The following is a 21,777-nucleotide window of genomic DNA, read 5'->3' as shown; positions in this document are numbered from 1 at the left end:
TGAGAGCAGGACCCCAGCCCGGCCAGGGGAGGGGGATTAAAAAGGGTGTAATGAGTGTAAACCCTCAAAAGAAGGCGGGAAACATTCCCAGAGCTGTGGGTAGCAGGTTCAGGGAGGTGGTTCTACCCCTCTGTGCTGCTTTGTCAGACCTCACCTGAAGCACTTGTCCAGCTTGGGGGTCCCAGCACCAGGGAACCTCCCAGGAAGGACCTGGAGCTGCTGGAGGGAGCCCAGAGGGACACCAGGGTGATGAGGGGATGGGGCAGCTCTGCTGGGAGGAAAGGCTGGCGCACAGCTGGGGTTGTTCAGCCTGAGGAGTGCTCTGAAGTGAACTGGCTGTGGCCTGAAGGGGCTCTGAGAGAGCTGGAGAGGGACTTTGGACAAGGGATGGGGGGACAGGACACAGGGAATGACTTTCTACTGACAGAGAGTGGGTTTAGATGGGATCTTGGGAAGGAATCCTTGGCTGTAAAGGGTGGTGAAGCCCTGGCAGAGATTACCCAGAGCAGCTGTGGCTGCCCCTGAGTCCCTGGCAGTGCCCAAGGCCAGGTTGGACATTGGGGCTGGGAGCAGCCTGGGACAGTGGGAGGTGTCCCTGCCATGGCAGGGGTGGGATGGGATGATCCTTAAGGTCCCTTCCAACTCAAACCCCTCTGGGTTGAGCAGCAGCTTTGGGAGTTTTGGATTCACAGAGGGCACGTTCCCTGAGTGTTTGGTGGTGGGGTGGCTCAGGTGCAGGCTGGGTGAGGGGGGCTCAGCCTGGTGGTGCTGGGGTGAAGTCCCTCAGGGCCAAGCCTGGGTTTCCTGGCTGTCTTTGCCCTCCCCAGGGCCTGCTGTTCTCTACCCCTGAATGCCTGAAGCAGCCCCAAGACCTGGTGAAGCTCTACCTGCACGAGTCCAACCGGGTGTACCGGGACAGGATGGTTGAGGAAGTGGATTGGGACACTTTTGATAAAATCCAGCAGGAGATGGTGAAGAAATGTTACGACGTAAGTGTGGAGGTCTGATGGGGTCTAATGCTGATGAGAATGGAACAGAGTGGGTTTATTGTAAGGGAAATCAGTTCTGGGGGTTTTCCCTTCCCTCTCTTTCACTCCTGAGCCTGTTTCCCATTTTCCAACACACAGGTGCTGCTGTGTGGACATAAAAAGGCTGGAACACCGTAGTTCCCTTGGAAGGTTGCTCAGAGCTGCAATGGGTTTTCCTGCATTTGTTCTCTATTTTCTTCTCTTTTACAGGACATTGAGGGCACTTTGGAGCAGGCCAAACACATGAATATTTACTGCCATTTTGCCAAAGGCCTTGGAGAACCTGGATACAGGCCAGTTGCAAGCTGGGAGGAGCTGAACCAGATCCTCGTGGAAGCCTTGGACAGCTACAATGAAGTCAATGCTGCCATGGACCTGGTACTGTTTGAGGATGCCATGAGCCACGTGTAAGGGCTTTTCTGACTTTATTCCCCCATCATTTGTCTGTGCAGGTGGTTTTGTGGAGTTTCCTGGAGGATGTAGGAATATGGATGCATGAGCTGAGGCAAATAATTTGTAGTTCTACAGGGCCATGTGCCAGGTCCTGCACTCTGCATAAACATTTCTCAGATTTGACAACATTCAGGTGCTTTTGTGTCTTCCCTTGCCAGCTAGGACAGAACTGGTTGTACTGGGCTTCCCCCAAATGCTGACTGCTGCTTTAGGGCCACATTTACCCAGGCCCTGAGAGGGATTTTCCACTGTATAAAGATTATGTGCATTCAGCCTGCTGCTTTTAAAGGATGGAGGCATTTAAACTGCTTTGATCCTTTGGAAAACCTGCTTGCATGGGAATGCCTAGAGGTGCAGGTGGATTCCAGCTGGAAATTGGACATGTGGGACTATATGAAAATAAGCCTCCTGCTGATTATTATGAAGCTGTTTACATGCTTTGGGGGGACCTCCAGCTCTCACACACAGCCTGAGGGAATCCCAGCAGAGACAGAATCACTTCTGGGTGCTGGGATGCAGAGCTGGCCCTGGGTGGTTTCAGGAGATGGAGCTGCTCTGGCAATCAGAGCTGGAATTTGTACAGAAACCTGATCCCAGGAGGTGCAGATTTGGGACTCCAAGCTGGGAGGAAGCCCCTGACCTGCTGCAGCCGGGGTGGGTGGTTTTAATTCTCATTGGACCTGGCAGCCTTTTAACTATATCTGTATATATCCAGGAGTAGCATTTACATATATATATATAAAAATGTATATATACACATATGTATATATATATGTGTATATATATATATGTGTATGTGTATATATATATGTGTGTGTGTGTATATATATATATGTGTGTGTATATATATATATATATATATATAAATATAAATTTGTCTGTTCCAAGAGCTCCCAACCTGTATTTTTGTCCACTAGGCTGGGGCAGATTTTCCCTGACAGTCTGGGCATTCCCTCCTCCATCCATGGGGGCTGTGGAATCTGCTGCCCATGAGTATTTCTGCTTGAATATTGCCCCTGTGCTGCTCTTGCACTTTACATAAATCGGGATTTGCAATTGGAATTTGCCAAACACGGCACTGCTCCTCCAGTTCATACTGAGAATAATGAGGAAAGCAAGATTTGAGCATCCAGCAGCACTTCACAATTTCACTGGAGCCGAGTGAATCTCATTCACTGCATTTGGAAATTGCATTTGGCTGAAATACACAACTTCTTCCATCTCAAGCAGCTTCTGAATGTCAGCTTGAATTTGCTGGAGATTTTCAGTTGGAAGGAAAAAAAAGATGGAAAAAAGACATTTGATGACTTAATATGTGCAGGGCCATGGGGGATACCTGTCAGTCACCTCATCCAGGGCTGTGTCATTGCACGGAGCCCTGGGGAGCACATCAAGGCAGGGACACGGGCAGAGCTGGCCTGGGAAATTCAGAGCAGGAATGCTAAAGCTCTCCTCTCAGTCTGGATTGCTTTTATGGAAATAATTTCACAGAAATTATTAAATTATAAAAAAATTGGTCAGAGTCTGTGCATAGATTATGGAATACTGGAGCTGTAATAAAGCAGGGTAGTGTTTCTCACAGTCTTAAGTGAAAAATAATTAGATTAATCTAGGAAAATAGTGAAGGGAGGTGAATAAAGGGATGGGGCTTGTGTTTCAGACCCTGGACAGGGAGGGTTCCACAGGTGGGATCTTCTGGACCCCCTCACCTAGTGGGAAGCATGTGGGGGTGCCAGCATTTGCTTAAAGAGAACAAAAGGGAGGCAGAGTTCACCACAGGGCTCTCAGGTGTGAGCAGACCTGGGAAATAACAGCAAATTCATTGTAAGAGTGAGAAAATCTCACTCTTATGTAGAGGTGGTGTGGATAAAAGGAACACAGATTGTTTTCCAGGCAGGTTTGTGCCATTCCAGCCAGGTGTGAATGTTCTGTAATGCTCAGCAGGGCTCACCTGTGCACAAATCCCAAAGCCTTGAGAAGAGGGGTTTTTCTTGGGAGGAGGGTCAGAGCCTTGAACTTTGCTCTCAGTTTTTACAGGTCAATGTAACATCCTTTTCCCCTTGCACTCCCTGCAAAGACCTTCACTTAAACGTTGTTCTGTCCAGCAGGTGGGGGAAAAAAATAAGCACATTTTAAATTGCCACCAAACTTTGGGAGTTTTTTTGAACAGGTCTCAGCAGAGATGAGCATTGATTGCTGCCACATCTCCGAGACTGCCATTCTTCACCGTGCTCAGAACACAATTTCCTAGTGAATAAAATATGTATTGAAAAGCAGTGGGCAGAGAAACGGGCGAGTGCTGTTATTAATGAGAGGTTTTGCATGCCTGGGTGCAGCTGCCGCATCAGCCGCATCCTGGAGGCGCCTCGGGGGAACGCGCTCCTGGTCGGCGTGGGAGGCACGGGCAAGCAGAGCCTGACCCGCCTGGCTGCCTTCCTCAGCACCCTGGAGGTCTTCCAGATCACCCTGAGGAAAGGCTACGGCGTCCCTGACCTCAAGGTGGGGGACATGAAACAGAGGGGAAGGAAAAAAAAAGCAGAGTTTGCCCTGGAGGGTTGTTGTGTGTTGGGAAAGAGAATGGGGGAGGATGACTGTGAGCCCAGGTGGGCAAGAGGTCAAGGCCACCTGGGCTGACCCAGCTCTGGGGTGGCAGCAGGGCCAGGGCAGTGCCCATCCCCTGTGCTGGCACTGCTGGGACACCTCCAGTGCTGGGGACAGCTCTGGGACATTCAGGACAGGAAGGACATTGAGGGGCTGAAGCTTGTCCAGGGAAGGGAATGGGGCTGGGAAGGGGCTGGAGCCTCAGGAGAGGCTGAGGGAGCTGGGAAGGGGCTCAGCCTGGAGAAAAGGAGGCTCGGGGGGACCTTTTGGCTCTGCACAGCTCCTGCCAGGAGGGGACAGCCGGGGGGGTCGGGCTCTGCTCCCAGGGAACAGGGACAGGAGGAGAGGGAACAGCCTCAAGCTGGGCCAGGGCAGGCTCAGGGTGGATATTAGGGAATATTTCTTCACTGAAAGTGCTGTCCAGCCCTGGCACAGCTGCCTGGGGAGGTGGTGAAATGCCCATCCCTGGAGGGATTTAAAAGCCATGTGGATGTGGCACTTGGGGACATGGGTTAGTGGTGGCCTTGTCCATTCAGGGGGAACAGCTGGATATGATGTCCTTAGAGAGCTCTTCTGATCTGAGATACTGAAACACCCCAGACATGACATGCTGCTGTGGAGAGGAGCACATGCCTTGCTGGAGTGTGTCTGCCCAGGGCTGCAGCCACACCTGGGCTCCCCTGGCATTGCCCTGAGAACAGCCCAGCCCTGAGCCTCAGCTGTGCTGTGTTCTCAGCCACTGGGCCGGTTCTGAATGATCCCATTTCTATGCCTGGCCCATGCTTTGCAGCATGCAAGCCCTGCTGGTGTCCCCCCTGCAGGCAGACCTGGCAAACCTGTACCTGAAGGCCGGGCTGAAGAGCGTGGGCTCTGTGTTCCTGCTGAGCGACGCGCAGGTGGCGGACGAGCAGTTCCTGGTGCTGGTCAACGACTTCCTGGCATCAGGTACAGCCCTCGTGTTACAGGAGCCTCCTCAAGGCAGGTCTCATAAACTCTCAGAGGTCTGTAGCACACCCAAGATAGCTCAGCTACCCTTGGAGGGATAAAAATCAGCAGGATGGCTTCTGTTGTGGTGTTGGAAACAAAAAGGTTTAATAAAAGGGAAGATAACAAAGAGAGAAAAACCGAGCCAGGTGCAGGAGGTCCTTGCTCCTGGTAAAACACCTCACAAAAGCCATTAGTTTCTTTGTTCACTTCTTTTTCTAGTGAATTGCCCAGGCAGGACTTTTTGGTTTCTGTCCAATTAGCTACCCTCAAGTCTAAGGTGAAGGTCCTGGCACAGGGTGCCCAGAGCAGCTCTGGCTGCCCCTGGATCCCTGGAAATGTCCAGGGCCAGGCTGGACATTGGGGCTTGGAGCAACCTGAGGTAATGGGAAGTGTCTTAATTACTTGTTACACTTGTTGTCATTATCTAGAACAAAATACACCTTTTAATCTCTTTGAGGAATGAGCAGATTTCTGATTATTGTATTTCCCTAAGTGATCAGTGTGTGTATTGAAAGTATCTGGCTCAATAACGATGATTTTAAATCAGAAGCCAGAAAGGAAGTGAATATGTGATATATTAAGGAAACACTAAGAAAAAAAAAGTGGTTGGTTGCATTTTTGGCAAACAGCTGCTTAACTATTAACTTATAAAAGTTTTTTATAAGATTTGTAACTTGTAAAATGTTTGGATGGTCTGGGAGTTATTTGGCCACAGCTGGAAAAGGCCCTGAACAGCTGCAAAAATTTTACGTGTAATTAATGCACTTGCAAAACTGCAATGATTTTATAATACATATGGCATATTAGGGATTTGAATATTTCTTTTTTAATCTAATTAGACTGCAGAGCTTAAAAAAAATTTATTTTCTGTGCTTTGACTCTATTCTATCTTCCTTTCCCTTGTGTTTTATAAGAAAGTTTGCTCTCACAGATGTTTATTTTTCAGTAGAATGACCTTCTGTGCCCCTTTTCTGCTTTGGGGGCCCAGGGGACCTGGTGCAGGGGTTTTACCTGAGGAGGGGACTTCCCTGAGCCCCTGAAGAGGGGGACAGCAGCTTCCCTTTGCTCTGAGACTACAACAACATCCTCATGTGTAAACCCAAACGTGCCCTCCTCTCCTAGGGGAAATCCCAGATCTCTTCCCTGATGATGAAGTGGAAAACATCATCAGCAGTGTGAGGAATGAAGTCAGGGGCCGGGGGCTGGTGGATTCCAGGGAGAATTGCTGGAGGTTTTTCATCGAGCGCGTCCGACGGCAGCTGAAGGTGAGATGGAGCACGAGGGGTTGGTGCTGAATGATTTTTTTGCCTTTTTCCTTTTACAGATTCTCTGTGTTCTTCACACACATATTTGTAGCCTGTTATTGTTTTAGTAGCTAGTTCCAGCACTTTTCCCTAGCCAGAAAGACAAAATCCCAGAGCTCCAAACCCCAGGGGATGCAAGGCCTCTATCCTATCTTGGTTTTTCTGTCAACCAAGGCCAAGAACCAGCTCTTTGAGGCATATTTTCATAAACAAAGTTTAGTTTCCATCTGTGGTCCATTTGCATATTGAGTTAATTGTCCAGTTACAGCTTTAGGTTATGCAGTCCCATCCTTCTTGTTTTTTCTCTTCAGTCCATGTTGGTTATGCTCTTGGGCCTGAGATTTGGGTCATTTGTCCTTGGTCCCCAGCTAGAGAAGGAATTGTCTTGCCTCCTATTGTGGGAATCCAGGACTCCTGAGCAACTGACCAATATGATCAAGCAGAGGCTGTTTTTTACATTGCACACATATTTATGGATTCTACAAACTACTAAGCACACACTTCTTCCTTGGTGCCTTTGCCTTGTTCACTCGTTTTCTGCCTGCATTTCTCACAGTATGTGATTGGTTACAGTCCAGGTGTTTCACAGTCCTCTTATTTAGTTCTTGCAGTCATGGTATTCAGTTTCTCAGCCTCTTCTTTCTTAATTTAACACAATTTATGTTCCAATAGCCTTGATGAATTCCTGAGGCTTCGATGACAAACTCAGGCTGGCTGGTGCACACTGTGGGTTAACCCTTGCAAATACATTGCAGCAGTCTCCCTGCTCTGTGCAGAGAGGTCACCAACACTTCATATGTGAATGAACTACACTAAAGCAGCACAGAATCTAAAACTTGAGGCATCAAAGGGGTCAGGAGCCCAAGGTGGGCTGTGATTTGTGGACAAAACCCCAACTAACTCTACAACTTGTAAAAGTTGTAAAGCTGGAATGTTTGTTACAGCGCTGGATGCATGTGGGGATCATTCTTTTTAAAGGACATGTGTGTCTTTGAGAATTCTGAACTTTTAAAAATCTCTTTTACTTGTATATATGCATAGAGTTTTATAAGTTTATGCATATTTATTTTACTACTTTTTACTAGTAAAATATTAGTAGCTAGTTCCAGTACTTTACTATTTTTCACTAGTAAAATATTTTACTAGTAAAAACTAGTAAAATAAATATGCATAAACTTATTATAAAACTCTATGCATATATACAAGTATGCATATATTTATTAGTTTTTAAATATATTTTAAAAACTAATATAATAGATTCTAAATGTATTTTAAAAACGAATAGAGTAGTTTTTAAATATATTTAAAAACTAACATACTAGTTTGTACTAGTTTTGTGTTACACTTGTAGCTAGTTTTTTATTTGAAAGTACAGAAAGAGTTCTTAAATCATTTTGTTTGTTTCTTGTAGTTTGTTTCAAAGTTTAAGAGGCCTCTCTTAGTTCTTTTTACATTCTTTTGTAAGTATTTTGTGAGAAGAGGTAGTTTTGAGCACAGACTAAACCACACATCTCATCTATGCAAGCAAGTTACAGACTCAATAATTTAAACTGGTGCATTTTACCTAAATAATTTCTATCTTATTAAATTTTCACTGTTTCAGCGGCAGGGCAGGTGCTGCTCTCCCTGCCCCTGCCCTGCTCCTCAGTGCCCTCTCCTGCTCCGCAGGTGGCTCTGTGCCTGTCCCCCGTGGGCCCCAAGCTGCGCCTCCGCAGCCGCCGCTTCCCGGCGCTGGCCAGCTGCACCACCATGGACTGCTTCCAGCCCTGGCCCCGCCAGGCCCTGGAGTCCGTCAGCCTCCGCTTCCTGCGGGACATGGACACCCTGCAGGTGAGCACCAGCACAGCTCCTGGGCTGGGGACACTGGGGGACCCTGGGGACAGCGCTGGCACAGCCCGCAGTATATGCAGGGTCCCCCGGCAGGAAGGAAAGATGAATCTGACTCCATGTTCTTAGGAGGCCAATTTATTATTCTATTCTATTCCATTCCATTCCATTCCATTCCATTCCATTCCATTCCATTCCATTCCTCATAACATATTTATCGCATTATACTGTATCGTACTGTGCTATATCACACTGTGCTATATTGTACCGTGCTATATTAAAACTATGCTAAAGCATAGAGAAAGGGTGTCACAGACATATTTTCTGAAAAATCCTTTTGCCAGGATCTTTTCTCCTGAGAAGCTGGGAAGCTTCAGCTTCTCCATGTTTTGCTGCTTTGGAATGTGATTTGGAGAGCTGTTTAGCCAGCATGTGAAATTGTTTTTACTTGATGAGCAATGACAGCCACCTGTGTCGAGGCTGTGAGCAGTCACAAGATTTTATTATCATTCCATTCCTTTCTTTTCCTTTCAAGCCTTCTGATGAAATCCTTTCTTCTATTCTTTTAGTATAGTTTTACTGTATCATTTTGTTTTAATATAATATATATCACAAAATAACAAATCAGCCTTCTGAAACATGGAGTCAAGATTCTCATCTCTTCCCTCGTCCTGGGACCCCTGTGAATGCCACCACAAAAGGATCTTACAGAAGGCTTAACAAGATACTAATGAAAAACCTGTGACTCTCACCAGAGTCCTGACACAGCTGGACAGTGATTGGTCATTAAGTAAAACCAATTCACACATTGGATAAACAATCCCCAAACCACATTCCAAAGCAGCAAAACACAGGAGAAGCAAATCAGATAATTCTTGCTTTCATTTTTCTCTGAGGCTTCTCAGCTTCCCAGGAGAAGAAATCCTGGTGAAGGGATTTTTCAGAAAATATGACAGTGACACCAGGGGTGGCCCCATGTCACTCACGCTGTGTCAGGGAGGGTTGGGTTGGCCTCAGCACACAGGTGGCTGTCCAGAGGGGCATCACTGGTGGCACTGAAGTGCTTTAAACTCAACCAAACCATCATTGAGGCACATTCCACATTTCTTTGGAGAAGATTGTGGGCAGAACCACGGGCGCCATGCTCTTGTGTCACTTGGAGCTGCTGAGGATGTCTTACTGGGAGCTGAGGATATCTTACTGGGAGCTGCTGAGGTGTCACTGGGAGCTGATGGCACTGCCAGGCAAAGGACAGCTCTGCCAGCACAAGGGCAGCCCCAAACCTGCACAGAAAATAAGCTGCTGCTCTCCCCACTTGTGTCTGAGCCTCTGGCAATCTCAAGGGCAAAGATAGGTCAAGTTCTCCGTGATGACAATCTGCTACTAGAATAGAGATTGGTTTCTGTTTATTTAGCTTTTCCAGGCAGGATCTAGGAAGAATAAAGCCTCCAATGTTTCTTTTTAGGAGTGTGCACTTTTCCCATTTGTACAGGAGAAAAGCCCAAAATTATACTTAAAAGAGCTGTTATTTTGTAGAGAAATTGCTTGGAATAAGATAATGTGTGAGATAAAAAGATATAAAAAAGGGGTATAAAGCACATGAGCAACAAAGTTATTTTAGAGATAACAGTGAAAAGGGATCAGCTGAGGTGTTTCACCCTGGATTGTGCCGCAGCAGAATCAAAAGTTACCAAATTCCTTTCTATTCAGCACAGACCTGTGTTTATATATAGTTTTCTATTTAAAACAGTTTCTTTTCATGTCCCCATCTTCCCTTTAGGATTCAGTCAAGGATTCCATAAGCAAATTCATGGCCCACGTCCACATCAGTGTCAACGAGGTGTCCCGGCTGTACCTCAGCAACGAGCGCCGCTACAACTACACCACCCCCAAGTCCTTCCTGGAGCAAATCAAACTCTACCAGAGCCTGCTGCTGAGCAAGGACAAGGAGCTAAAGGTGAGAATGGAGCGCCTGGAGAACGGCCTGGAGAAGCTCAAGAGCACCTCTGCACAGGTAAGGACTCCTGGGGGTTGGTTTTCCTTGTTTTTCCGGTCTGGTTCAAGGGAGAGCTTTACATCTGGGCTGGATCTTGACTCTAGTCTGGCTTGAGCTGGGTTTCTGGAGGAGCAGAAGTGAATCTCTGCACTGGAAAGGAGAATGGAGAGGTGTGTGCTCAGTCTCTGCTGTTTGGGAGGTAACTGAAAGATTTCAGTAAATAATATGAGATTGGGATCCAGCTGGCTCCGCCATCCTCTTTTAATGTTTAAATTTCAGCTGTGGTGGCAAAACAACCTAAACAATACAGGACAGTCAGTGATTTTTGGAGTTGCATCCAGGAAATCTGCAATAACCTCAGCAAGACTCTTTCAAACTAACCAGTGCATGCTGTTAAAATGAGGCTGATGTTCATTTTTCCTTCCATTATGCTATCCATCTTTAAGGAAGGCTAACACATGTCTGAAATGCACATCACTCATCCCAAAATCCCCCAGCTGAAGGCTCCCACTGGCACTCTCCTCTGGCAGTGACTAGAAGTTGTTCTGGGTGTTTCCCAACCCCCCCTGCAGTGACACCTACATCTGTTGCTGTGCTCCCATTTTGCTCTCTGTTTCATATTCTATTAACTCTCACAAATGTTTGCTCACAAAGCTTCTGCAGTGGCAAATGAGGCTCTCCTGGAGCTGCGCTGGAGGAATGCAGGGGGGTTGATGAGGAGGAAGGACTGGCTGCTCCATCCCCTTCCACACATCTGCTCTAGGGAGTGCTGGGGGCATCAATCACATCTGTCACACTCAGGGAACTCAGTGTTCCTGGAGGTGATGGATGGGCTGGGCTGGTGCTCTCAGTGCTGATATCTCCATCTCCCTTCAAACAGCCTCTGCTCACAGAGCAGGACATGGCAGGGGTGGGCACTGCCAAGTCCCCTGAGCAGGTTGTAGCATCTCCTTTGAGGGAGGGGGTAGCAAAGAGCACTGGTGGCACCCACCAGAGCCTCAAGGCTGTGTCCTCACTGCCCAGCACACACCCTGTCACCAAAACCACAGGAAAAACAAAAACCTGCTAGCAACACTTCTAGTGTTAGAGAATGAGGCATTATTATATTCTGGCTAGGATGTGCAACAGAAATCATTTCATCCACACACAGCCTGGGTGTGCAGAGAAAATCATTCCATGGCACATGAATTTTGCCAGATTTTTCACAAATTTATGCAGTCAAAACACACAGAGATTCATTGGTTCAGTGTTCATTGATATCTTAGTCTTTGGTTTCCTGTGTGTTCCAAATCTTTTCCCCTCTGATGCTAATTAGGTTCTGATTACCTCTGGTGCTAATTGGGTTTCATTCTTATTTCTCTTTTCCCAGCCCAGGTGTCTCAGACCATGCCAGGGGTGATATTTGGAGCTGATGGTTGTTATCCTTTCTGTATCTTCTCTGCTATTCCCAGTCTGTTAAGATGTTAAATTCACCAGGCCTTGCCTAGTGGAACAATGCCCTGGAAAGAAACATAAATTCCCTTCCCCGGGGACAAAGGCAAACAAACCTGACTGAAATGATTAAATTATAAATTTTAAACTTATTATATTTTCCAAAAACCTCACCTCACCCATGCAGGCAATAGCTCTGATGGACCTGTGGGCTGCTGCTCTTTTTTCAGGACTAAGATGGATTAGGTTTATTTTTTTGGGTAATATGAAATGAATATTTTGAGAACGAGTCCCTGGGTCTGTTGTGACACATGGGAACTCTTCTGTATCCTTCAGGCCTCTCTTCAGTGGGTGATGTGTGGGAAGGTTCTCTGCTGAGCCCCAAAGCAGTGGTGGGGGACTTGGAGGCAATGGGAAGGGTGGGAAAATCAAAGCCCAAGAAGGATGAAAGAGCTCAGTGTTGGTGTCTGCTTGCTCTGAGGCTGGGCTGAGAGGTGCCTCCCTGAGCAGGTAATTAAAATGCAGAGCAGTGAGGACAAACATGTCAAATTCAAGACTAAAATTAGTACTGGGGGCCTAAAATTAAACACCTAAATTACCAGATGTGCGCAATAGTCCAAACTGCTGTTGATTTGAAAGCAGAGTGTGGATATTTATCAGTATTGGAAATCATACCAGCATGTTCAGTCTTAAACATGGGCTTAAAAGGCTGAACTTCACATTCACCCATGGAAATGCTTGGTTTTGGGGCTGAGGAAGTGGAGAGTCCACTCTCTCACTCAGGTGTGTCACCTGCAGGTTGTGTTGGGAGCGATGTGCTCAGGGGATTTTCAAAGTAAGGGAGGAGGATTTTGATCCCTGGGTATCACCTGGCTGTGCTGTAGCTCTGGGGACTGGTGCTCATCTCTGGCATTCTCCAGGGCCCAGTTAAAGATGAGGTTTGTGGATTTCTGTAGGCTCAGAGTGGCCTCAGCACGAGGGGCTGTTGTATCAGGGGCTGCAGGTATTTTTTACTATGCTGCTCCCATTTCAAAATAACCTCTCTGCCTCCTTTCACTGTGATCCCCTCTACCTCCACCCCTTTCTTTTTTTTATTTTCTGTGGAGATTTGGACACCTGGATGCTGTTGACCAACTTTGCTCCTCCAGCAATGTTTTACAACCACCTCTCCCTGTGGCCAGCGCATCCTCAGCGCTGGGGGAAGCTGAAGCCTCCTTCCCGTTAGGAGATAATGGATTGGGAAGATGTGTGGGATGAGTCATTTGTTTTTCAGAGTGCTGTGTGCCACCCAGAGGTCAGCACCCATTGCTGAGTAATTGAGGATGGCTGTGGGTAATATTGCATCACTGCATTCCAGATTCCAGCCTGCCTGCCGCTATCAATTAATCGCTGACCTTTTGATGTATTTTGTGTTCTTTAAACAAGGCAGGGACAATCAGATAAAATGACTCTTCTGGGAGCCTGCCCTCCAGGTTTTCTTCTCTTCAATAATTTTTCTCATGCTGTTCTGGTGGTAGGCAAGGGCTTCTCCCTTCCTTTCCCTGATGAAGTCACAGCACATTACCCTTGAATTTCTCATTTGCTTTGCTCTTCCCCTTTCCACCTCACATTACTAATTGCTTATCAGATTGTTGTGCACTCAGGAAGCTGCTCACAGGTTTCTCATGGAATCACAAAATTCTTTGGGTTGGAAGGGATTTAAACGACATCCTTTCCCACCCCCTGCCATGGGCAGACACACTTCCCATTGTCCCAGGCTGCTCCAAGCCCTGTCCAACCTGGCCTTGGGCACTGCCAGGGATCCAGGGGCAGCCCCAGCTGCTCTGGGCACCCTGTGCCAGGGCCTTCCACTCTCCCAGAGAAGGATTTCTTCCAGATAGCCAACCTAACCCTGCCTTCCTTCAGTCTGAAGTAATTCCCCCTTGTCCTGTCACTGCAGGCCCTTGCAAACAGTCCTTCTCCAGCATTCTTGCTTTTTTAAAATCCTGACAAAGTCATTTCCCCTTCCATTGTGCTGGGCAGGGCATTGTGTGTTCCCCGGGGCTGAGCTTACACCTGCTCTTTGTGCTGCCCTTGAGTGCCTGTGGATTTTAATCCCCTGCTTGTTTTGTCCTGGCCCTGTAAACCCCCAGAGCTGCCGTTTGTGTGTGTATCCAGCACACAAAGGCTGATTTCTGGGCAGAAGGTCACAGCCATATCAGCCATCAGCAGAGCCCACTTCAATTTCCTGCAGCCCCCAGAGAGCTGGAGCTGAACAAGGAGCTGCTGCTGGGTTTGTCACACGGGGGGACTCTGTGAGCCCAGATTTACAGCTGTGCCTTTGTCCTGCTGAGAGCAGTCCCACAGAGCCAGGAGCAGGGCATGGTGATGGATGGAGGGCATGTGGAGAGCCCTGAAGAACTGCTCTCCACGTGAAGCCAATGCCAAATAATGTCAACAGCTTCAGTTCATGGATTGCAGGCTGTGCTTTCCCTCTGGTATCAAAATGGTATTGCCAAAAGCAGTGGCTGGCTTCCCTTCCTGTGAGCATTTTTGTGTGGGTAAAGATGTACCCCAGGAGCTCTAAGGGAACATTTATGAGCCTGAGATCAGGCAGTGAAAGCCTCGTGCTCTGCCCAGAGCCTGGGTGAACTCACTGGAAAGGGGATTTTAGCAGGAGGTTTTCTGTCTGCAGGTGAGAGCCTGTGTGAGCATCCCCCCGTGCAAACGCTGCTGAGGGCTCCTGTGTGGGAGCAGGGGGTGAGGAGCTGCCACCATGGCCATGCTGGTGGCCTCCTGGCTGCCAGCTCAAGGGGATGTCCCTTCCCAGGCTCATCTGACATCACATTTTAAGCCCCTTGAACCTCAGAGCTCTTGACCTGTCGGCAGATCCCAACTGCAGTTTTTCTGGGGTGAAAATGATGTTAGGAAAATGTTCTTACCTGGGAGGGTGGAAGGCCCTGGCACAGGGTGCCCAGAGCAGCTGGGGCTGCCCCATCCCCATCCAAGGCCAGGCTGGACAGGGTTTGGAGCAGCCTGGGACAGTGGGAGGTGTCCCTGCCGTGGCAGAGGGACTGGATAGGGTTTAAGGTCCCAACCAAACCATTCCATGTTTCTGTGATTCCTGCAGGACTGATGGTCTCAGAGCAGGGGCTGCCCCTGGCCTGTGCCCAGGGAGGGCAGGGTGTGCTGGGGTGAGCAGGGGGCTCAGGGAGTTCCTGGGGCACAGGTCCTGATCCCAACCACCTCATGCCCACGTTTGCTGCTGGCGAGGCTGAGAAGCTGAAATGTGCTGAACTGAAGCCTTGTCACCTCCCCAAGGCACAGCACCTCTGCTCAGGGGGGATGGGACCTCAGAGCTCGTGCCCAGAGCTGAGGGGTTTGGGATTTCCTGCACATGCCTGCTGTGTGATGGGGCTCCTGGGCTGTGTGAAACTGATGCCTGGAGAGGCTCCTGGAGCAGAGGCTAGGCAGAGTTACAGGAATAAAGTGGGGATTCATTCAAAGGCCCCAAAGGATCCACCTGGGGCAGGGCAAGAGCCCAGCCAGGGCTGCAGCCAGGATGGAGCCAGCATGGACTCAGGGTCAGGAGTTGTCACCCTTTTATGAGCTCTGGTCCATTTCCACCCTGGGGCTCAGGGTCCAGTCCCACTCCAGGGGATGCAGTCCCACCCTCCCAGGCTGCTCTCCTCCATTCCCTGCTGTTTGCACTTTTTGGGGCTGGAGCTGCAGCGGTGTCCTTGGTTCTGGGGCTGGAGAAGGATTGTTCTGTGTGCCTGAGCTGGGAGGAGACCTTGCTGACACTTTCTGTGGAGTTCAGAGCTATTTCCCAGTGCAGTGCACAGCCTGGGAAACATGAAAGATGAAACAGAAGGCATCACCAGGACTCTGCTGACAGCCAGGCCCCCCCCTGCCCTGGGGTCCCGCTGGGTGTGAGGCTGTGCTGGGCACTGAGGAGCAGGCAGGGCAGCCCAGCTCCCCCAGAGCTCTGCCCTGCAGGTGGATGAGCTGAAGGCCAAGCTGGCAGCCCAGGAGGTGGAGCTGAAGCAGAAGAACGAGGATGCTGACAAGCTGATCCAGGTGGTGGGGGTGGAGACGGAGAAGGTGAGCAGGAAGAAGGCGGTGGCCGACGAGGAGGAGCGGAAGGTGGCCCTCATCGCCCAGGAGGTGGAGCAGAAGCAGAAGGACTGTGAGGAGGACCTGGCCAAGGCTGAGCCTGCCCTGGCTGCTGCCCAGGCTGCTCTCAACACCCTCAACAAGGTAGGGTGAGGGTTCCCAGTGGTTTTCCTCCTCGCTGGGGGAGAGGGGCTGTGTCCTCTGATGGCCCAAGTTCTGCGCATTGTATTGTCCCTCCTCCAGCTTCATCCTTGCTGGTGCTGAAGTGTGTAAAAAAGGATTGGATGTGGCACTGAGTGCCGTGATTTATTTGACAAGGTGGCGTTTGGTCACAGGTTGGACTTGATGATCTCTAAGGTCTTTTCCAATCTAGTTAATTCTGTGATTCTGGGGTTCCCGGTGGAACTCGGAGCACCCACGAGGCTGCACCATGTTCCCCCTCACTCATTGCCATGGAGAGGAGCAGACAAAGCTGGTCCAAAGGAAGATGCCACAGGGAAAAGGTGTGATCAGGAGATTAGCATTGCTCTGATTGCAGGAGATTGGTTTTGGGAGCAGCTTTTGTGCCTTGGAAGGTTTGTCCTTCCAGGGTGCTGCAGGGGTTCCCATTTGATGTGGCCCTCAGTGCCATGGCTTAGTTGACAAGGTGGTGTTGGGTCATAGGTGGGACTTGATGATCTCAAAGGTCTTTTCCAACTTCGTTCATTCTGAGGTCCTGTGATGTGCCTGAGAGATGGACCTGCAATTTGTTTTGGTCTGCAGTTCATGCATAGTGTGTTAGTGAGCTTGAAAACTGGGGAAGTCAGGAGTTGGAGACAAAAATGCCCTTTTGGATCCTCCAGTGCAGTTTGGCTGCTTGCCCTGTGAGGGTGCCTGGGCTTTCCCAGCAGCTGCATTCCCTGAACCCTGAGGGCTGCAGGATGTGGGAATCAGAGGATGGATTTGGCACTGGCATCTCAGCCTGGGTAGGAGGGAGTATGAGGGGAAGCTCTGAAGGTTGTTTTAGAGGGCCTGAGTGTTATTTCTATAGATTTCGTTCTTATTTATCCCAGTCTTCTGAGAGGGCATAAAACCTCCTGCTCCCCCAGGAGCCTGGGGAGGAGCAGTGTGCTGTGCTGGTCCCAGGTGGGATGTCAGGAGCAGGAAATGGAGCAGGTGTGCTGCAAGCATGCAGAGCAGTGATCTAAAGGCAGCACTGCTGGGGCCCAGAGGAGCCCAATTTATCAGATTGATAGCCTGGGAGCCTGACTCTATTAGCAGCAGAGTGAAAAGAAAGCCCATTCGTTTTTACCTAACAACCTTGTTTTCCCCTTTTCAGACCAATCTGACGGAGCTGAGGTCCTTTGGGTCACCTCCTTCTGCTGTCAGCAATGTCACAGCAGCCGTGATGGTGCTGACGGCCCCGGGAGGGAAGATCCCTAAGGACAGGAGCTGGAAAGCCGCCAGAGTGGCCATGGCAAGGGTAGACAGCTTCCTGGACTCCTTGATCAAGTTCAACAAGGAGAACATCCACGAGAACTGCCTCAAAGCCCTGCAGCCCTATCTGCAAGACCCCAAGTTCAACCCCGAGTTCGTGGCCACCAAGTCGGCGGCGGCGGCCGGGCTGTGCTCGTGGGTGCTGAACATCGAGCGCTTCCACCGCGTGTTCTGCGAGGTGCAGCCCAAGAGGCAGGCTCTGGACAGGGCCAACGCTGAGCTGGCAGCAGCCCAGGACAAGCTGGCCACTGTCAAGGCCAAAATTGCTGTGAGTGACCTTGGGGGAACCCGTCCTGTTTGTCCCTGCCTGGGGGAATCCTCAGCTTGGGCAGAGGTGCTGCTCGGTACTTGTGTTCTAAAGCAGGCTGGGAATCCACAGGCTCGGGGGTTGCTGGGTTTTCTCTCCCTGCTGTTGCACTGGCAGCCCTGAAATCCAGCCCTGCCCTGGGCTGAGCCCCAGCGTGGGCAGCAGGGAGGGGAGGGGGATTCTGCCCCTGTGCTCAGGTCAGACCCCACCTGCAGAGCTGCCCCAGCACAGGGAGGAGCTGGAGCTGCTGGAGAGAGCCCAGAGGAGCCATGGAGATGCCCCAAGGGCTGGAGCCCCTCTGGAGCCAGGCTGGGAGAGCTGGGGGTGCTCACCTGGAGAGGAGAAGGCTCCTGGGAGAGCTCAGAACCCCTTCCAGGGCCTAAAGGGGGCTCCAGGGGAGCTGGGGAGGGACTGGGGACAAGGGATGGAGGGACAGGACACAGGGAATGGCTTCAAACTGAAAGAGATGACATTTAGGTTAGTTAAAGGGAAGAAATTGTTCCCTGTGAGGGTGGGCAGGCCCTGGCACAGAGTGCCCAGAGCAGCTGGGGCTGCCCCTGGATCCCTGGAGTGTCCAAGGCCAGGCTGGACACTGGGGCTGGGAGCAGCCTGGGACAGTGGGAGGTGTCCCTGCCATGGCAGGGGGTTGAAAAGGTCTTTAAGATCCCTTCCAAACCAAAGAATTCTGTGATTCTATGATAAAATATTGCTGCTTTCTAAATTTCCTCTGTTCTTCTCCAGCCTTGCTTGTACCCAAAGAGGAAGGCTAAATATGAATCCTTGTTATTCCCACCTAATTTTTTAAATGTAATTTACCTCTTGTCCTGGGCCCTCAGAAAACTCATTATCTCCAGCCAGGGTGTTCCCAGTGTGCTGCACAGGGCAGGGGATGGGACCTGGAGGCTGATTCAGTGCTGGGAGCACAGAGCTGGGCTGGCTGCACACTCAGTGCCTGCTTTTGCAGGATGACAACTGCTCTTGCAGGAACCTCATTTGTCACGGCACAGCTCCCTGGCAGCACATCTTGGATGTTATTTGGATTTTTGCTGCTTTAAAAAAAAAAATAAATTAAAAAACTCCCTGAATAGAAGAAATTACAGCATGATTAAAAGTGTGTTTCCACAGAGTGTAAAGTGAGACCTTTATCATTTTCCTTCAGAAAATTATCTCTATGTAAAAACACATCCTGCTTTATCCTGCTTTCCTCCCTGCTCCCTCCCAGCACGATACCTGCTAAGAACAGGCTGTGGGAAGCAGCTGCTCTGGTTTTAGGGTGTTTTGGGATCTCTCTTTGGGAGTGGGATCCCCTCCATGGCTGGGCTGTTGGGCTGGACCCACAGCACGGGCAGGGTCCCAGTGAGTGAGGTCCCTCTGCTCCCCTCAGCCCCTCCACCAGCACCTCACCCTGTTAGAAAACCCATCACTCCCTTGATGTTTTCAAGGGCTTATCATTCTTAAAATGCTTACTACACTTTTTAACTAAAAATACAAGGAAACGGTGCAGAGCTCTCTGGCTGCCCCTTCCTGCTGCAGATGAAAGGAGGCACCTGAAGCAGGGATGGATTTAGAGGGCTTTGGTGTCTAATTCTCCCACCTCAGATGTGCCATACACTGCTGGGGAACTTTTTTCATCCCTTTATGCTGCTCTTCTCCAAAGCTTTTTTATGCCTGGGCTTTTTTTCTTTCTTTTTTTTTTTTTTTTTTTTTTTTTTTCCTTAAAGGAGTGGGATTTTGTTCAAGAAAATTGCAATCTTTGGGGAGATTACTGCTGCTCCTCTGGCAAGCTCTTACAAAACTGCCTGGTTGAGGGGCCCTCTCCTCTCTGCAGATGGGGAGTGATGCAGGGCAGCGTGGGATGGATGTGGAGGTACATCCTTACTTATCTGGGATCTCTTGGATAGCTTCACTGCTGGCTGCTGATTCATACCTGCTCACAGCTGGGCCCCAAGCTGTCTCATACTCATTTTTAGCAACAAATGAGGAAATTCTGATTGTCCAAAACATTAAGGACTTTCTGTCTTTTTTTCCCTACCTGGGAATTGAGTGCTCTGCACCAGGGGCTGCTGGAGGTAGGAGTGAAAGGTGTGTCCACAGCTGCACACAGCTGGATTTGCATAGGCAGACCAGATATATGCATATATTCTATAGAAACTCTATTATCAGCTCGTGCTTTTATAGTGGAATGGGATATACATGAGCCTTTGTAGGCTGATAGATCCACATGCACACGGGGACAGAAACTTTTGGTGTTATTGTTCCAAGGAAGGTCAAGGAGAGGCTGCTTTGAGTTTGCCAGTATCCAGGAGAGCTGCAGAGATCTCTAATATAATCCTTTTTCATTTTCGGGTTTGTTTCTAGTGTGTAGCTCAGTGTTAAAGTGATTTACAAGCAGTTTAGCCTTAAGCAGTCTGCATTGGGTGCAGATAAAATCAATTATTACTTTTCTTATCAGAAGTGAAATGCTCCAAGTGCTTGTGGGAGCTGTTGGATCAGTCTAGATCCGAGTATGAACAAGCACAGGGCTCTCCAGCTTTCTCTGCAGGTGCTTTGGCTCTTGCTGCCCCTCCCAGCCCTGACCTGCACAGGACATGGCCCCACCTCACTGGGCAGCTCTCAGAGCAGAACCTTTTAGTTCACTTGCTGGAAACAGTGTGAGGGCATGGTTTGGAGAGGGTTCAGGCAGAGCTCCAGGAGCCCCTTGGGGATTTGACATGACTTGGGGAATCAGCAGAGCCTCAAGGACTGCTCAGAGACAAGGGGCTGTAGCATCAGGAAATATCAAATTTGGTTTCCTCAGCTGCCTGTGCCTTGCTCAGCCATAGCACTCATCATCAGAGCTCTGCCAGAAGCCCCCAATAAATTCATTTTGAGTGTCCTTTGCCTCTGCCTGTGCTGAGGGTGTGAGTTCCAAGCCGTGGCACAGCCCAGCCCTGCTCTGTGCTGGCTCCTGGTGCCAGCCCTGGGTGGAGGGGGTGGGCTGGAGCTTGGCCAGCTCTGGACAAGGGTTTGCCTCAGGATCACAGAATCCCAGACTGGTTTGGGCTGGAAGGGATCTCAAAGTCCATCCAGTGCCAGCCCTGCCATGGCAAGGACACTTCCATTGTCCCAGGCTGCTCCAAGCTCCATCCAGCCTGGCTTTGGACACTTCCAAGGATCCAGGGGCAGCCACATCTTTTCTGGGCACCTGTGCCAGGACCTGCCCACTCTCCCAGGGAACAATTCCTAATTCTCAATATCCCATCCATCCCTGCCCTCTGGCAGTGGGAGCCATTCCCCTTTATCCTGGCACCCCATCCCTTGTCCCCAGTCTCTCTCCTGCTCTCCTGGAGCCTCTTTAGGCCCTGGCAGGGGCTCTGAGGTCTCCCTGGAGCCTTCTCTTCTCCAGGCTGGACACCTCCAGCTCTCTCAGTCTCCAGAGCAGAGAGGTCCAGCCCTTGGAATGTCTTCATGGCCTTTTGGACTCCTCCAGCAGCTCCAGGTCCCCCCTAAGTTGTGCTGTTCCTGACTCCTCCTGTTTTTCACCCGCAGCGCCTCAACGAGAACCTGGGCAAGCTCACAGCCCGCTTTGAGAAGGCCACGTCAGACAAACTCAGGTGCCAGCAGGAAGCTGAAGCCACAGCCTGCACCATCACCCTTGCCAACCGCCTGGTGAGTGCCAGCAAGGGCAGCTCTGGTGGCCCCGGGGGAGGGAGCAGGGCTGGGCTGAGCCCTGTGCACACAGCAGGTGCCATCCTCTCCTGCTTTTGGGAGTGTTTCCTGCACTGCTGTCACTGTCATATTTTCTGAAAAATCCCTTCGCCAGGATTTCTTCTCCTGGGAAGCTGAGAAGCTTCAGAGAATTATCTGATTGCTTCTCCTGTGTTTTGCTGCTTTGGAATGTGGTATGGAGATTGTTTATCCAACATGTGAATTGTTTTTACTTAATGACCAATCACTGTCCAGCTGTGTCAGGACTCTGGAAGAGGTCATGAGTTTTTAATTAATATCTTGTTAAGCCTTCTGTTAGTATCCTTTCTCTATTCTTTAGTATAGTTTTAGTATAGCATTCTTTAATATAAGTACATAAAATATTAAATCAGCCTTCTAAGAACATGGAGTCAGATTCTCAAGTCCTCCTTAGTCCTGGGGACCCTGAAAATATCCCACACTGCAGCAAGTTTCAGCAGTGAAAATGCTTTTACAGAGGTTGTTTCCATGAGGTTGTGGCAGAACGTCTTCTCTTTCTCAGAGAAGGAGAGGCAGCTGCAGAAAGTGTTGCTGTACTCCAGATGG

The 21,777-nt window shown here is 49.6% G+C and overlaps 1 protein-coding gene across 1 annotated transcript in view; it reads left to right on the top strand.

The window, feature by feature from the left end:
• The window catches only part of LOC132336834 (dynein axonemal heavy chain 9-like), an 89,337-nt gene that overhangs the window by 61,509 nt on the left and 6,051 nt on the right, over window positions 1–21,777 (top strand). The window contains exons 43-52 of the mRNA XM_059864731.1: window positions 828–989; window positions 1,239–1,435; window positions 3,818–3,980; window positions 4,904–5,027; window positions 6,192–6,334; window positions 8,042–8,203; window positions 9,981–10,214; window positions 15,606–15,866; window positions 17,041–17,466; window positions 21,034–21,153. Of these exons, the coding sequence (XP_059720714.1) occupies window positions 828–989; window positions 1,239–1,435; window positions 3,818–3,980; window positions 4,904–5,027; window positions 6,192–6,334; window positions 8,042–8,203; window positions 9,981–10,214; window positions 15,606–15,866; window positions 17,041–17,466; window positions 21,034–21,153 (1,992 nt within the window). The remainder of the gene's footprint in view (window positions 1–827; window positions 990–1,238; window positions 1,436–3,817; window positions 3,981–4,903; window positions 5,028–6,191; window positions 6,335–8,041; window positions 8,204–9,980; window positions 10,215–15,605; window positions 15,867–17,040; window positions 17,467–21,033; window positions 21,154–21,777) is intronic.

Source organism: Haemorhous mexicanus, chromosome 20, assembly GCF_027477595.1.
Source record: "Haemorhous mexicanus isolate bHaeMex1 chromosome 20, bHaeMex1.pri, whole genome shotgun sequence".
In the NCBI taxonomy this organism is placed as follows: domain Eukaryota; kingdom Metazoa; phylum Chordata; class Aves; order Passeriformes; family Fringillidae; genus Haemorhous; species Haemorhous mexicanus.
This window is presented reverse-complemented; position numbering and strand designations above follow the sequence as displayed.